The sequence below is a fragment of the Lepidochelys kempii genome, chromosome 2, assembly GCF_965140285.1.
Source record: "Lepidochelys kempii isolate rLepKem1 chromosome 2, rLepKem1.hap1, whole genome shotgun sequence".
Taxonomy (NCBI): domain Eukaryota; kingdom Metazoa; phylum Chordata; order Testudines; family Cheloniidae; genus Lepidochelys; species Lepidochelys kempii.
Window position 1 is genome coordinate 222,594,693 of NC_136381.1, and position 17,466 is coordinate 222,612,158.

Here is a 17,466-nt window from a genome sequence, read left to right on the forward strand (position 1 = left end):
CTATATAGCAAATCTCACAGGAAATTTTAAGATTTATAGAAAAAGAAACCTTATTTTCAATTTAAGATTACTATAGAGAAGAGTAAAAAAAATGAAAGTTGTAAAATAAAGAACTTGCTAGAATCCTTTCAGTAAAAAGAGGTATTAAAAGAACTTATGTCATCCCTCTGGTATGACCAATCCTCACATATTAGTGTGGATTAGTGAAATGTGAACATTATTCCTATGAGGTCTAATTCAATATACCTGTCTGTGCATCTGTAATAATGTTATACATAGTGTGTGTGTATATACACACACACACACAGGTATACACACACACATACAATATATATATATTTTACATACTTAGTATATTCTATACATATACATATTTTATACGTATTCAGTGCTGAAACGGGATCTTCAGAACAGTTACATATTCCTTCAAATTATTTTATTTATTTATCCTTCTTTTACTGCTTTTAGTTTTGTATCCTTCACTAGAATATATTCTTAGAGCTCACGTGAGTACCATTGAATTTAAGGAGACTACTCACATAAGCAAAATTATTCATATTCATGTTTGCAGAATCAGGCAGATAGATAGAACAGAAACTTTATTTTCCACCAAATACTGGCCTTTTCCATGTAACAACACATTTATTGTTTTCCTGTTTCTAATGATGCTGGAAATTAGCATAGATTTATTGATTTACTTTCTTGTTAGTGCACCAGTGTTATCAGTGGAAACACCTGGCACAGGAAACACATGGCACTTGCTCCAACTCCCAAGTCTCTGGGCAGGGCTCCAACAGAACTCTGGGACCAGTATTTGTTAGTGAAATTCTGTGGCAGATGGCAGTAAAGTGAGTTTAAACATTGTTTTGGTTAGGTCTTAATTTCAAACTTGCAATTTAAAAAATAGTATTTTTCATCTGTTGACTATAGGATGCTGAATTTAATTTTGTTTTTACATATACAAACAGATTGTGAAGGATAGTCTCAAATCAGATCATCAAATTTTAAAGGAGGTAAATTTTTGGGAGCCTAAAATACCAAAGTCTCTTAAACCTAAGAAAATGACTATCCTTAGAACTAAATATCAAAGGCACGGATTTTTTCTTCACTAGGTAGCCAGGTTGTCAATGTAGTCTGATGTGAACTTGGTTTTCATCGGGTGGGAAAATTTGTTTTGCTCTGGAGTCTTCAAATACGCAGGCACTGCATTGTATGTTAAGACACTATTTGAAAGGAAACTTTCTGTGTCTATTCATAATAAGCTAGATCACAAACAAATTCAATTCGTGCAATGTCAATTCTGCAGCTGTCGTTCTTGGCAGGTGCCACAACTGACAGCTCCCTCACCTGATGAACCTTCTAAGTTCACCAACTGGAAGTCTTCTCGTTGCCCCACAACTCCTCCCTTTAGGGATGCCCCTCCCAGTATCCCACACCTTCCAAAATGCTCCCCTCTACTAGCCATGATCCCCACAAACATTAGCTGGTGTTAACTGGAAACATCCCTCTCCCCTCCACAGACAGCACTGGCTGAGCCTATAATCTCTCCCTTCTGCCATATACCACATATTCCAAACCTTCCAGACATGGAGGTGTTAGGAGAAGAATAGAGAGCTGACAGGTAACAAGCCATGAGGAACACAGCACAACTGCCATTTTCACCGAGAGGGACCATGTCTGGGGGGCATATTTCTGAAGACCTGTGATGGGCATGGCTAAATGGAGGCAGAGATGGGACCCTCAGCCAGTGAACCGAAGCCTTATCTATGCAGCAGCTCACACAGGTTTAGATAAAGGGGCTTTTAAAAACTGATTTGCTAAACTGGCAAAAAGCCAAGTGCAGACAGTCTTCATTTGGTTTAAGAGCGGCTTATACTAATTTAGCTTAAGTTGACTTACAGACCATTATTAAATAGAAAGAAGAGTGTTTTTAAACTCATTTAAGTTAAGTTGGGGCAACAGTTTATTGTAGACAGGCTGCAGAGTTTCGCCAGATGAGGGTGCTGTCAAAACTGACTTTCACCCCCTCTGAACAGATAGGTGTAAGGCAGCACTTATGTAGACACAAAGGAAAAATTTACATCAACTGAGGGTGGTTTGTGTGCACCCACACAATCATTTCTGCTTCAGCTGATGGAAAACAATTGTTTGAAGCAAAAACACCTCTGTCCTCTAGTACAGACAAGGCCATAGGCTGGTATTTGAACAAAGTATAGAACATGACAACGGCAGTGTAATATCATTCGTGACAATGGGCCTGTTCATGCCCTCTCTGAAATAAGTGGGAGTTTTGCTAACGACTTCAAAAGAGGCAGAATTATAATTAAGTAACTAAAGAATGCAAAAAATGTGTTTAAAAAAGTACAACATGGCAATTTAAGGGAACACCTGATGTATATGTCATGAACATACACTGACTGATTAATTAAGTCTGCTGCCTGTTATGTCACATAAAACTATTATTAGGTTGTTCAGACCCTGTGTGAAGTTAATAAGCCATACATGAAAATTTAATTAGTGTAAAAGTAGCAGCAAAGCACAGACAAAAGTTATTTGCTTCAAAATAACAAACCTTTTTAAGGTAACAATTGTTATTGTTATTGTAGTTGCCTGAGGCTCCTTGAAATTCTCTCTCAGTTTTCTAAAATAGTTGACAACAAAAAATAAAAAAAGAATTCTTCTGTACGGTACCCAAATGAGAAATTATATTATGCACTCTGACGGCAAAAGTTCAGTTCATACTGTCTTCATGATGGCTGAAATTCTCCCCTATACGATTAGGTCAGCGAAAGGCCTATTCAACACTTAAGGTTTAGGGTAAACCAGGCACTTAAGTGGTATATCGGCCTTTTGTTAGCTCTCTATATCAGGGTGGATTTCATTTGATATTATTCAATCAATTTTGCTGTACACTGCAGCAGATAATACCATAAAATGATCTTTAAAAATGTGAATAGTAACTATTGTATTTTTCCATCTTAAATGGAAAACATATTAATTCATATAGCTTAATAGTAATAATAAATAGAGTAGGAGTACTTGTGGCACCTTAGAGACTAACCAATTTATTAGAGCATAAGCTTTCATGGGCTACAGCTCACTTGAGCTGTAGCCCATGAAAGCTTATGCTCTAATAAATTGGTTAGTCTCTAAGGTGCCACAAGTACTCCTTTTCTTTTTGCGAATACAGACTAACACGGCTGTTACTCTGAAACCAATAAATAGAGTGGCCCTGACTCTCTTCTCATGTATACTGGGGGAAATCGGGACTAATTGTCCAATGAGCATAATTAAGATCACACTCGGGCTTAATCTTTTGTTTATCTACAAGTCTCAAATAGTGATGAAATGATACTTAATGGACTATGGACATAGTTTAATGCTACCTCTTCAACAATTTTTTCTGACAGCTTGCACTCAGCTCACCACGTGAAAGACACTTGAAGTATACTGGAGTGGTGTCAACTACCACTTTCACAACAACATTTCTAGTTACTACAATTGGAAACACTGGATTTGCTTAACAATTTGCCCCCATTTAAAAACAATCTTTCGGTATTTGGATATTAATGCAAATAACACAATATTTTGCTTCTTCATGTAACTCATGTCATTTTCTAAACTGGTTCTCACGTTACTTTGAACACTGATAAAATAAGGATAAAAACTGAAAACCTATTCAGACCATTGATGTAATTAAAAAAACTAATGATATTTTACTCAGCTGTCAGCAACCCCTCTCCTGGGACCTTACCATCCCCTTCTTCGAATGAGGGGGAACATAGGCTGTAAAGGAGGGGGGGTTGGGCCCCTGCCGTGCCAGTCATAGGAGCCCAAACCCCCTTTCCTCTCCTTTAAAAACACCTCCTTTAAATCCTTTACCAAACTATTTATCTGATCACAGTTCCATTCCCCCCAGAGCACTGCACCGGATATCCATCCTACACTTACATAATGAGTTGCAGCATCATAGCCTAACTACCATTCCATGCTCGCCCCAACTAAGCTCCCTGCCCCGCTTTCCCCCGAATCCACTGTAGAGAAAACAAAAAAAACCTCACTCTGCCTTGGCCAATCTGGCAATGAGGGAAAAATTCCTCCCTAGTCCCCCCGATCCAGGAAGGAGTGGCTAGCGCAATGCCCACAGCAGATCCTGATATTTCACCACTTTCAAGGGTAAGAGGGTCTGCTGCCCCGCTTGGTCATGGTGAAAGAAGGCTTTTCCCCTATATAATCTCCCCACTCTTCCAGTTACCTGGGAGATGAGTTAGTGTCCCCTTGACGACCGACTCTGAATTTGCAGCAACGTCCGTGCCTCTCCATCCTTAAAGAGGTGTATCCCTTTGCCTGGTGAGCCAGACAAACCCCCCCCAACACACACACACCCCGCTTAAGGTGCAGTGCGGTGATTGTCTTCAATGGTTTATGACAAAATGCAACAGGTGGAATGACTAAAACAGGTTTGGAAGGATTAGATTATTATCAGTAAATATCAGTAAACGGCGATTTCACCGCACACACGTAAACCGATGACGAAATATTTCCATTGATAGTAACAGAAATCTACAGACAGGCAAAGTAAGAAAACTGTTGCTTGAAAGCTTATTAGAACTTGATTTCAGCGTATCTATTTTGTATACCTTGACTTGTGATGTTGACAATTTGTGTTTAAACGGTTATAAAGATTTAACGTTTTGAATCTTGTCTACAGTCATTAAATAATTATTGTCTGATCCCCTCAATTTCTCACAACGGTGAAAATTTAAATCTATAAAAATCTATAAAAAATAAAAAATGCTTAAAACCTATAATTTTGCATATGAAAATTTAAATAGATTAAATTTGAAAATTTAAATAGATTAAAAATAGAAAAAATGTTTAAAAATTTATAGATTAAATAGATTAAAATTTATAGATTAAATAAAAATAGATTAAATTTGAAAATTTAAATAGATTAAAAATAGAAAAAATGTTTAAAAATAAACATAAATATTATCCATTGAAATTATAAAATAATAAAAACCAAATTCTGCCAAGCCTAAATAAAACAAAAGAGAGGAGGGAAAGGACAATGACAAAATAACAGTGAGATGAGGCAATTTTGCAGTAGGTCCCACCTGAAAGAAGGCACCTCCAACAACACAGTACTTTCTAACACCATTCTTGGGGCATTAGGTCAGAATTGACTCAAAGGAAACAGTGTCACCAGCTGAATCACCAACAGCAACTGTGACCCAGGGATCTCTTGGTGACAACTGGTAGAGGGCACTGAGGTATTTAGGGTTACAATGGATCCCCCGCGTCTGGTATCTATGTACTAGCTGGTATCTAGTTCACCAAACAGTCGTATAAGATCTCTACTGAAAGCCTGTGTCACACTGGTCCTCATAATCACTGTTAAATGTATGCACAGGTAATATAAGGAGTTATGTATATACACTGAAAATGATGTTCTTAAGGTCTGTGACTTGGGGCTGGTCACCAAAAGGTGAGAAACAGATTTTTATCATAGAATCATAGACTGGAAGGGACCTCAGTAGGTCATTTAGTTCAGTCCCCTGCACTCAAGGCAGGACTACATAATAACTAGACCATTCCTGACAGGTGTTTGTCTAACCTGTTCTTAAAAAAATCCAATGATGGAGATTCCACGACCTCCCTGGGCAATTTGTTCCAGTGCTTAATCACACTGACAGTTAGGATGTTTTTCCTAAGATCCAATCTAAGCCTCCCTTGCTGCAATTTAAGCCCATTGCTTTTTGTCTTACCATCAGAGGCAGGGAGAGAGGCATTTTAAAGGGTTAGGGAGAAATTAAGGGGATTGTGTGGCTAAAGCCTGTTGGTGTCAGAATGAGTATATGTGTACGTTGTGGGTGTTGGGAGATGTAAATATGAGGATGCTGAACATGCACTTCAGTAAAGGCTGTACATGATGTGGGTTAATCTGCATTCTAACTCGTGGGGGTCCATCAGATACCCAAAAAGAAAAAAATAGATTAGATGGAAGTTTCAAAACAACACTTCTTACTAGTTCATTTAATGGAGGCTGAGGATGATAAAGGACAATTGCCCTCACGCATCTCTCTTCAGAAACTCCCAAAATTAATTACTGGAAGATAAAAAATAATCATTTTCCCAGAGAGAGAATAATGCTGCAGTGTATTAGCAAACCAACCTCCTTTCCTTAATATAGACACAGCAGACACCGCCACAAAAGAGCAATGCTTACAGAAGTGTCAATCAACTTGATGTTCACTCTCCTCGAACAAAAGGATTATTTTAAATACATGCTGAAAAACTTAGTGTGACTTTGTTCCTGAAAAAGGACACATGCTAAAATTAGTAAATAAACACTTAGAGTTGGTGGAGAGAGAGAGACAGCAGATCCAAGTGTCTCTTTGTATAGAAAATCTAGACCAGATCTGGCCCTGCACTACTAAGCTGTGCTAATGGGAGCAGAGGATTTAGGAATCTTGTCCTATGCAACAGCAGGACAAGATTCCTACCAGGCATTCATGAGATTCATAGTCATATACACCAGCTGGCTAGTGCATCACTGCCCCAAGTTGAAGCAGTCTTAAAGATCTATATTGATTAAAAAACATATGCACTTCAGTGGGGGCATTGTTACATTTTTGAGCACCATAGGAATATATGTATTAGTAAAAACAGGTGTATGTTTTTACAGGCATGGTACAATAGATTTAGCTTTCATATGAGATTGTTTCCACTCACCATTATCTCAGAGCATGTTAGAAAGAATGAACTGGAAATCAAAAAGGGAACATTACAAAGTAATGAATAGGAGGAATGCTAACAAGTATATTACCTCATCATCATCTGCATCATATTGTGCATAATGCTGTTCCAGGAGCTCTCTCTGGCGACGCTCTTGTTCTAGGGTCTGGCTAATCAGCTGAGCAACCTCACTTACTTGTCCTGGCTTTTCTCTTCCGATTACAAACCTGCATAAAACATTATTGAACAAGATTATTCTTCAGTCCTTTCTCAAGCTATGTTTGATTTTTGGTCAGAGCCAGGTGTACATTAACTGTGCAAAATATCTGATCTGGCTGTGACCATATGCAAACCCCACTATGTAGACTATCCTTGCCAGAGAAAAAACAATATACACCAGACATGGTGTGACCACGTCACGAAATGACTGTGTTAAAAAAACACCACCACCACTAACAATGCTCGTGAAGTCTGGCTCCAAATTCCCCTTCCACAGTGTGTGAACCCCATGGATTTAGACCCAGAGCAGAGCAAATTTGTTACATACATCATCTACTCCTGAGGGAATTCTGCGCCACTGCGCAATGCAGAATTTACACAGAAATTAATGTTCTGCACAGAATTTCCTTCCCCCCGGCCCCACAGAAATGGGCTGCAGAGCTGCTGGCCACCACTAAGGGCAACTGGACCCTGCAGAGCCTGGGTCCCCAGCTTGCAAATAGAAGACGCTGCTGGGGGAAAGGAGAAGGGAGCTGGAGGGCTCCCAGCAGCTACAGTTCCCAGCATATTCTAAAGGAAAGAGGCAGCATGCAGGAATCTCCACACAAGTCTGGGACCCAGCATCAGGCTGTTTCTCCCTCTGGATCCCTGGGCTCTGGGGAGTAGGGGATGTGAGAGAGTGGGCTGGGGGGCATCCAGCAGCTAAGCGTTGGGGAGGACAGAGGGTGCAAGTGTGTGTGCTGGGGTACGCCTCACAGCTGGGAAGCCCCTTAGCTGGGCTCTAGGGGATACAGGGTGCGAGTGTCTGGGCTGGGGAACACCCTACAGCTGGACTCGGTGGGGGAGACGAGTGTCTGGGCTGGGGGGACCCTGCAGCTGGGTTCTGGAGGGGAGAGGGTGCCCTGCAGCTGGGCTCTGGAGAGGAGGGGTTGCGAATGTCTGAGCTGGGGGGGGTCCTGCAGCTGGGCTCTGGGGGAAGAGAGGGTGTGAGTGTCTGGGCTGGGGGGGGGCCCTGCAGCTGGGCTCTGGAGGGTAGGGGGTGCAGTGTTTGGGCTGGGGGACCCTGCAGCTGGGTTCTGGGAGGAGGTGGTGCAAGTGTTTGGGCTGGGGGGGGTGTGGCTAGCTCTGGAGGAGGAAGGGGTGTGAGTGTCTAGGCTGGAGGGCACAACACGGCTGGGCTCTGGGGGCGGAGAGGCAGAGAAACAGGAACTGGGTTGTTACAGGGGTTTCTTTAACTCTTTACTCCTGGGGGAATTTATTTTGTATCTGTATTGTTACAGACATACAGTAGAACCTCAGAGTTATGGACACCAGCGTTACGAACTGACCAGTCAGCCACACACCTCTTTTGGAACCGGAAGTATGCAATCAGGCAGCAGTAGAGACAAAAAAAAAAAAAAAGGAAATACAGTACAGTACTGTTAAACAAAAACTACTAAAAAAAGAAAAAGGAAAGCAGCACTTTTCTTCTCCATAGTAAAGTTTCAACGCTGTATTAAGTCAAAAAGAAAAGGAGTACTTGTGGCACCTTAGAGACTAACCAATTTATTTGAGCATGAGCTTTCGTGAGCTACAGCTCTCCTGCTGGTAATAGCTCATCCAAACCAGCAGGATAGTGAGTTTGTGTGTGTGGTTTTTGGGAGGGGGGTGAGGGGGTGAGAGAACCTGGATTTGTGCAGGAAATGGCCCAACTTGATTATCATGCACATTGTGTAAAGAGTTGTCACTTTGGATGGGCTATCACCAGCAGGAGAGTGAATTTGTGTGGGGGGGTGGAGGGTGAGAAAACCTGGATTTGTGCTGGAAATGGCCCAACCTGATGATCACTTTAGATAAGCTATTACCAGCAGGACAGTGGGGTGGGAGGAGGTATTGTTTCATATTCTCTGTGTATATATAAAGTCTGCTGCAGTTTCCACGGTATGCATCCGATGAAGTGAGCTGTAGCTCACGAAAGCTCATGCTCAAATAAATTGGTTAGTCTCTAAGGTGCCACAAGTACTCCTTTTCTTTTTGCGAATACAGACTAACACGGCTGTTACTCTGAAACCTGTATTAAGTCAATGTTCAGTTGTAAGCTTTTGAAATAACAATCATAACTTTTTGTTCAGATGAACATTTCAGAGTTATGAACAACCTCCATTCCCAAAGTGTTCTTAACTCTGAGGTTCTACTGTATGTCTGTAACAATACAGATACAAAATAAATCAGGTATTTTGAAATAAAATTACCAAAACCAAAAAATTGAAGCTGGCATTATTATATAGTGTTATTTTGACAAATAAAATATGAAGAATTTTAAAATATTGTGCACAGAATTTTTAATTATTGGCGCAGAATTCCTGAAGGAGTAATCATCACTTCCAATCCAATAACTCTAGCACATTTCCTCCCACAAGCCTGAAAAAAAACAATCACACGGTAGCAGCAGAGAGAGATTTCTGTGGGTTTATGGGGAGAGGAGTGTACTATAGATTCACTGTTCTATCCTCCCCGGCCTGCATTGCATTTCCTGCTTGTTATACACACGTTTGTGGCCCCTATCCCACCCCCACTAAATGTCTCTATGTTTTTGTCCAATCAGTTTGGCTTCTGATTTTAATCTTTTCCCATGGATGCATCTATAGATGATACTAATGCTGTTTTCCTAATTCAAACTGCATTTAAGTTTTCCTGTTATTTCATGAAATTCTATCACTACACTATTCTCCCAAAATTTGTTATTGCTGCAGGTTCGAAACTTATTCTCTTGTTCAGGTTTCCCTTGCTTTGGTTGAAACCCACTGCTTTCAGGTCTAGTTTTTCAGCAATTACGTTTTAGGATCAGCTTTGGTTGTAACACAGATTTTTTCCAGTACATTGGATGTCCTATAATTAGATGCTCGGTGTATTACAGTAGTAAAGACAAATAATCACACTATAATACCAATGTTATAAACAAGTGAGAGACACTTAGGAGTTTAAATTAATCAAAGTTAGAAGAGTACTTTCTCAACATGCTAGAAAGAGGATTAGCTGCTTACAGCTGAAAAACATTATGCAGATCTGTAAAGCAAAATCAGTCCACTGAGACATTCCAAATGATGATTTAGTTGTTTTCTAAACATTTGGGGCAAAAGATGAACATATATAAGACCCTGGAAAGTGCATTATATTCTATGTAAAAGGAAAAATTTGATCTGTATTAGATAGCACTGTGCATTCTTAAAAGTCATTTGGAATTTGGCATCTGTGTAACACAAGGTCCCATGAGCGGATAAACCCATTCCCTCTGCCAAGTAATCTGTCAGTCCAGGGTGGATAAAAAAAAATCAGTGATTTTAAAAAAACAACAGATTTTTTAATTTAAATTGGATTTTTGTATTTAAATTAAATATAGCATTATTTTTTAAAAAATAAACCTATTTAAAATTACTCTGAAATTGACAATCTATGTTAAGATCTAAACTTATTATAATCTATTAAATATATAAAATAATATTAAGCAGTATATATTTGATGCCCAATTTTAAAGGACGTTAACCCACTGAACTGGTGGAAGTCACGGGCTAAGCACCTGGATTCAGGGTTTGTTGAAATGCTAAACCAGCTTTTGACAGCTGTGGCCTTTTCTGCAGGTGCAGAAAGAATATTTTCTTCATTTCAGTTTATTCAGCTAGCTCAGTTCAATGACTAGTCCAGCCAAAGTTCAGAGACCAATTGGGAGTTGAAAAAGCAGGAAAACTTGTTTTCCTCTTCCAATTTATGAATGCAAACTAAGTATGAGAGGGCAAGATCTGCAAGCTCTAAAATCTGGAAGGACATGATGATCAGAAACAATCAGTTCAATTCATTAACTACAAGTCATATTTCCTTTGTGGAAGTGCAAAACATGTTTTGAAAAAACTTGTCTTCTGGTATATCCAGTGTTTTTAATGTACTTTTATTTAATAACATTTTTACAAAATGTAAAATATGTTTTGTGCATTTTAATCAAATTTGAATTTTCATCCAAATAGACTTTGACAAAAATCACAAGTAAAAAATTAATCATCATCAAGTAAACGATGCATCAGTCACCCTTTTCTAATGTGTTAAAATGTAACTATTAAGAATCTGAACAAATATAAGTTAAGCTATATAACTGCTTAAATAAATAAGTACAGCACAGTGTATCCTCTGGGTTAGCTAAAAAAAGCACCAAATCTAATGAAAGGCTATATCAAGTTGCAAATCAATATGTTTCAGTTGTTACCAACTAATGAAAATCAACCTTTGTTTAGAAAATAATTAAAAAGTACAAATGCAATACACAATTAAAATTCACGATTTAAATCAAGGTTTCTTGCTTGTTGATTTAAATCATGCTTAAAATTGGTGATTTAAATCACTTTGATTTAAACCAATCTACCCATGAAGTCATAGATTAGCAGAAAGGAATACAATCTGGAGATATGCTGCACACCACAGAAGCAAAGTAGCCAAGGATGACTTCCAAAGGGGAAAGAAAGGTGACTAAAATGACCCTGTGTGAATGATAAGGCCAGGAGTCCAAGCTGGAGAACAAAACAAACCATTCACAAAGAACATAGTTAGCTTTCTAATGTCAACAGGAAACATAGGGAGAACCAGAATACAAATCAACATTTTAACCCTCATCAAACCAGTTCTCAAACTGGCACTCTGATCCTGCTGTCACTAAATCTGGCACTGTGACCCGACCATGACAGAGGGATAAAGCATCTCCTTGTGGCCTCTCTGGCCTATCCCTTCCACATAGTGACATAGTACCAAGCACAGCCTGGTCCTGTCTCTTCTGATCTATAGTTTTAGGGCCTACTCTTCCTCCAAACGAATAAAATGGCCAAACTCTTCAGCGGAAGCAGCACTGGGTCCTTAACATGGTTGTTGTAAGTAAAGATGGAGACCATCCACATTTGTCATGCACTGGACTGTCCTATGAAGCAACAAGTAAAGGGAGAATACAGCAAAAATTAATTCTGGTTTAAACTACCTTAAACAGGTTTTTATTAGATGGATATCACCAAGACATCTGAGATAGATATACATGTGATGGTAATACCCATATGATAAATTGTGGACCCATGTAATACACGGAATTTGTCAGGCACCTCACTGCCCTCTGCTCTGTAATTCCCTTCCTTTGGGATGTAAAACTCCATAACAACTTCACACAGCCATTATGTACATTGTCCAAAGGCCTGAGATGTGCAATATGCAGTCTTGCACCAGCAATAGGTTTAAAATATGATATCTCATGACTTCTTGGGACTAAAAATGGGAGATTTTTTACCACTGAAAAGGGGAGAATTTTATGTTTCCAACCAGAAAGCTCTTGCTTCTAGACCAGGAAGGGTCCTGAAAAGGGTTGCCAACTTTCTAATCGCACAAAACCAAACACCGATGCCCTGCCCGCCCCTGCCCCTTCTCTAAGGTCCCACCCCGGCTCACTCCATCCCCCCCTTCCTCTTCCCCTCCCTCACTCACTTGCTCATTTTTACCGGGGTGGGACAGGGGGTTGTGGTACAGGAGGGGGTGAGGGCTCTGGCTGGGGGTACAGGCTCCGGGGTGGGGCCAGAAATGAGGAGTTCATGTGGGAGGGGGCTCCACGCTGGGGCAGGAGGTTGGGGTGCAGACTCTGGGGTGGTACCGGGGATGAGGGATTTGGGGTGCAGGAAGGGGCTCCGGGCTGGGGTGTGGAGCTGAGGGGTTAGTAATGTGAGCAGGGGCTCCGAGCTGAGGCGGGGTGTGGGAGGGGGTATGGACTCTGGGCTGGGGGTGCAGGTTCTCGGGTGGGGCCAGAAATGAGGGGTTCAGGGTGCAGAAGGGGGCTCCAGGATGGGACATGGGTGCAGTAAGAAGTGCGGGGTGTGGGCTCTGGAAGGGAGTTTGGGCATGGGAGGGGACTCCAGGATGGGGCAGGGGATTGGGGTGTGGGAGGGGGTTCGGGCTTTAGGCAGCGCTTATCTCAGGTGGCTCCCCGGAAGTGGCAACATGTCCCTCAGCTCCTAGGTGTCAGGGCGTCCAGGCAGGTCTGCGCAGTGTGCTCTGTCTCCACACACAAGTGCTGCCCCTGTAGCTCCCATCGGTGGGGACAACGCATGGAGCCTCCCTGGCCACCTCTGCACCTCGGAGCCAGAGGGAGATGTCACCACTTCCAGGAGCTGCATGGAGCCAGGTAGGGAGCTAGACAGCGCCACCAACCTGACTTTTAATGGCCCAGTCAGCCATTCTGACCGGAGCTGCCATGGTCCCTTTTTGACCGGGCGTTCTGGTTGAAAACCAGACACCTGGCAATCCTGGTCCTGAAATACTGGAGTTAAATGTCCTGACATTTTTATGGAAGTAGGCTATTTTAAGTTACTGTTAGAGGTTTTAAGATATAATATATTTTTCCTCTCCTTCCGAAGGCACTCATGGTTTATTGTTATATTATTTTCAGGCCTTGAAACAGACACCAAAATTAAGTCTGCTCAATGAAACATAAAGGTCTTAGAGTGTATACATAAATAAAACCCTCAAGCAATGACATCAAAGCATCTACCAGGTGTTTTCCAAAACAGAAATAGAGCAAGTACTCTACATTCCTACAATTTAAACAGGGGTTTAAGTGAGTTATCTACTGCCATACACACACTGAGGATATGACAGAAAATAAATATTTAGCAGTGTTAAATGTTTTTTTTTCTTGAAATGATATTGTAAATTTCCAAAATACATGTTCAGTTTTTAGTGACTACAGTTTTCAGAACACAAACTAAACTAAATAAGGATATTTTAGACCAGTTGCCTTATTACATTCCCAGTTTTAAAATATCTGCTTAAATGCAATAAAATAAAGACATTTCTATAACTGGCAAAGCAAACAAGGTCACAAAAAGAGAATAAATAACCACACTCTCTAATATACATGAAATAATGGTTTTGATGTATACAGCTTTAATTATCAATAAATGGGTCTATGGGAGAGAGAGTTTTTAAAACGTTTAATGAGATATTCAAACCTAGTCCAGTTCCAAATATGAAGATAGAAAATTTCATAACCAGAAATGTTTAAATATGAAAAGAGAGGCAGAAGGTTGTGAATCACTGCCCAGAAAATTAGTCATTGAAGCATAATGTACATACCTAAATAAAAGTGACTAATTATATTTTTTCCATCACTGGTTCACTAGAATTAGGCAAATGTAGCTTAGACCTGGCAAGTCAGTCGTAAGAGTCAAAGATGTTATTAAATAGAAGAGAAATGTAAAATCTGTGTGCCACAATATCTTTAAGAAGCTGTTTATACAGTAGCCCTGTTTCTGATAAATCAAATTTTAACCTTTTAAACTTCTTTGAGACTTCATGATCTTTACAATTCTCTCAATTATAAAAACAGCAATTATACATTATATTACTATAAAATATATCATAAAACACAGCAGCAACATTACTACAGACCATTGCTATATACTAAACATCTGGGCCATTTTCAAATGTCGGTACTTTTGTTGTTGTAAATTGTTTCTGATATTCACAAAGAGCCATTGCAGCTGCCAAATGCATGGCATAAACGGACTTTGATATTAACAGTGACACATCATACTCAATGACTAGATGTGAAACTCTCTCCTAAAAGGCGTTGTTAAAATAAACAGGTCTGGAGCTAGAAATATAATTAATATTTGACTCTACCCTTGGACATGGGGAGACAGAAAATATAGGGGAAATAAAAATCCTTGAGGGCAAATCTTGAGGGTGAGATGAAAGATATATATAGGAGACGGCCAAAAATTCTACCCTAACTCCCATAGGGAAGACTCACAGTGTGTAAAGTTAAGCATGGGCACAAGTCATTTCAGAATCAGGATTTCTGTTTGTAAAACAGGGTGAAATAAAGAGTCAATTTTATTTAAAATTACTCAGTAAGCTACATGTAATTTATGAGCAGCACATTAGTATTTTCAGATTCATTTTGAGTTATTTTAGTATAAAAAAACCCCAAAAACAAACAAACAAAAACAAAAAAAACAACAACAAAAACCCTCCTGGAGGATTAAGAAAGGATTCCACTGAATCTGGCAACAATTCCCAGATTTCCTTCAGCCCAATGATACTTTTGAGTATACTTAATACCTTACTTTCCTGAACTTTTTCAACTTAAAGTACAGGGGTTCTGCAGTGCTTTGTACATTGAAATAACATGGAGAAAAACAGCTGATTTCAGCGAAGTGGCATGGTTAGCAGAGAGCAGAATTTAGCCCTCTGTTACAGTCTGCCTCTGTGCAAACCTAGGAAGACAGCATTGCCTTACAACAAATTTAAAACAATTTTTGAACAAGCATGGCATATTTTACACCTAATACCTCTATGTGGCGTGAACCTTGTATGAAGAGATATTTTTATTTAGTGGCAACAACATAACCCAGATCTAGTGACAGTTTTCCATGAATAAGTTCAAGCTCTTTTAGAAAAGTCAACCTCAAACTACAGAGATCATGAAGTTTTAGATTCTCTATGCGAATGAGCAAATTACCACATCCTAGTCCATGTACTTTCACATAAGAAACTATCTGAAAATGAAAGAGTCTCAAAGACCTAAAACAACTATATTATGAAACAACAACACTGAACTGATTTTTAAATAAGACTACGAGAACGTCAAGTAAAAGTAGGATATGTTAATTCTCTTGGATTGGTTATCCTCATTTAAGAGCGTCCACTAGTGTGGGACCTGAGTGGTGTGTCAGCTATGCGTAAAAATGCTACAGAAGCAGCTGTTAGGTTAGGCCTGGGAAATACAATAGCCCGCGATAAACAATTTCTTCAGCTTAAACACTGGTTTATCCCGTGGGGGGATAGGCCTTCCCTTCCCACCATACCTATCAGTATTCTGACATAATGCAGACACTGGTGTTCCCTGAATACACAGTATGCAGCTGACCAATATTCTCTGCAGTATTCCTCAACTCTAAGCCCTGGTCTACACTAGGACTTTAGGTCAAATTTAGCAGCGTTAAATCGATGTAAACCTGCACCCGTCCACATGATGAAGCCCTTTATTTCGACTTAAAGGGCTCTTAAAATCGATTTCCGTACTCCACCCCTGACAAGTGGATTAGCGCTTAAATCGGCCTTGCCGGCTCGAATTTGGGGTACTGTGGACACAATTCGACGGTATTGGCCTCCGGGAGCTATCCCAGAGTGCTCCATTGTGACCGCTCTGGACATCACACTCTCAACTCAGATGCACTGGCCAGGTAGACAGGAAAAGAACTGCGAACTTTTGAATCTCATTTCCTGTTTGGCCAGTGTGGCAAGCTGCAGGTGACCATGCAGAGCTCATCAGCAGAGGTGACCATGATGGAGTCCCAGAATCGCAAAAGAGCTCCAGCATGGACCGAACGGGAGGTACGGGATCTGATCGCTGTATGGGGAGAGGAATCCGTGCTATCAGAACTCCATTCCAGTTTTCAAAATGCCAAAACCTTTGTCAAAATCTCCCAGGGCATGAAGGACAGAGGCCATAACAGGGATCTGAAGCATTGCCGCGTGAAACTTAAGGAGCTGAGGCAAGCCTACCAGAAAACCAGAGGGGTGAACGGCCGCTCCGGGTCAGAGCCCCAAACATGCCGCTTCTATGATGAGCTGCATGCCATTTTAGGGGGTTCAGCCACCACTACCCCAGCCATGTTGTTTGACTCCTTCAATGGAGATGGAGGCAATACGGAAGCAGGTTTTGGGGACGAAGAAGATGATGATGATGAGGTTGTAGATAGCTCACAGCAAACAAGCGGAGAAACCGGTTTTCCCGACAGCCAGGAACTGTTTCTCACCCTGGACCTGGAGCCAGTACCCCCCGAACCCACCCAAGGCTGCCTCCTGGACCCGGCAGGCAGAGAAGGGACCTCTGGTGAATGTACCTTTTAAAATACTATACATGGTTTAAAAGCAAGCATGTGAAAGGATTACTTTGCCCTGGCATTCGCGGCTCTCCTGGATGTACTCCCAAAGCCTTTGCAAAAGGTTTCTGGGGAGGGCAGCCTTATTGCGTCCTTCATGGTAGGACACTTTACCACTCCAGGCCAGTAACACGTACTCGGGAATCATTGTAGAACAAAGCATTGCAGTGTATGTTTGCTGGCATTCAAACAACATCCGTTCTTTATCTCTCTGTGTTATCCTCAGGAGAGTGAGATATCATTCACGGTCTCCTGGTTGAAATAGGGTGCTTTTCTTCAGGGGACATTCAGAGGAGCCCGTTCCTGCTGGGCTGTTTGCCTGTGGCTGAACAGAAATGTTCCCCGCTGTTAGCCACGGGGAGGGGGTAGGGTTGAGGGGGTAGCCACGCGGTGGGGAGAGGCAAAATGCCACCTTGGAACAAAAGCACATGTGCTATGTATGTAATGTTAACAGCAAGGTTTACCCTGAGAGTGTAGCCACTGTTTTATAAAATGTGCCTTTTTAAATACCGCTGTCCCTTTTTTTTTCTCCACCAGCTGCATGTGTTTCAATGATCACAGGATT

At 40.8% G+C, this 17,466-nt stretch overlaps 1 protein-coding gene across 12 annotated transcripts in view; it reads right to left on the reverse strand.

The window, feature by feature from the left end:
• The window catches only part of PPP1R9A (protein phosphatase 1 regulatory subunit 9A), a 257,036-nt gene that overhangs the window by 58,376 nt on the left and 181,194 nt on the right, over positions 1–17,466 (reverse strand). For all 12 annotated transcript variants that reach the window (XM_073333895.2, XM_073333897.2, XM_073333905.2 and 9 more), the window contains one exon: positions 6,830–6,965. In XM_073333895.2, coding sequence (XP_073189996.1) covers positions 6,830–6,965 — 136 coding nt within the window. The remainder of the gene's footprint in view (positions 1–6,829; positions 6,966–17,466) is intronic.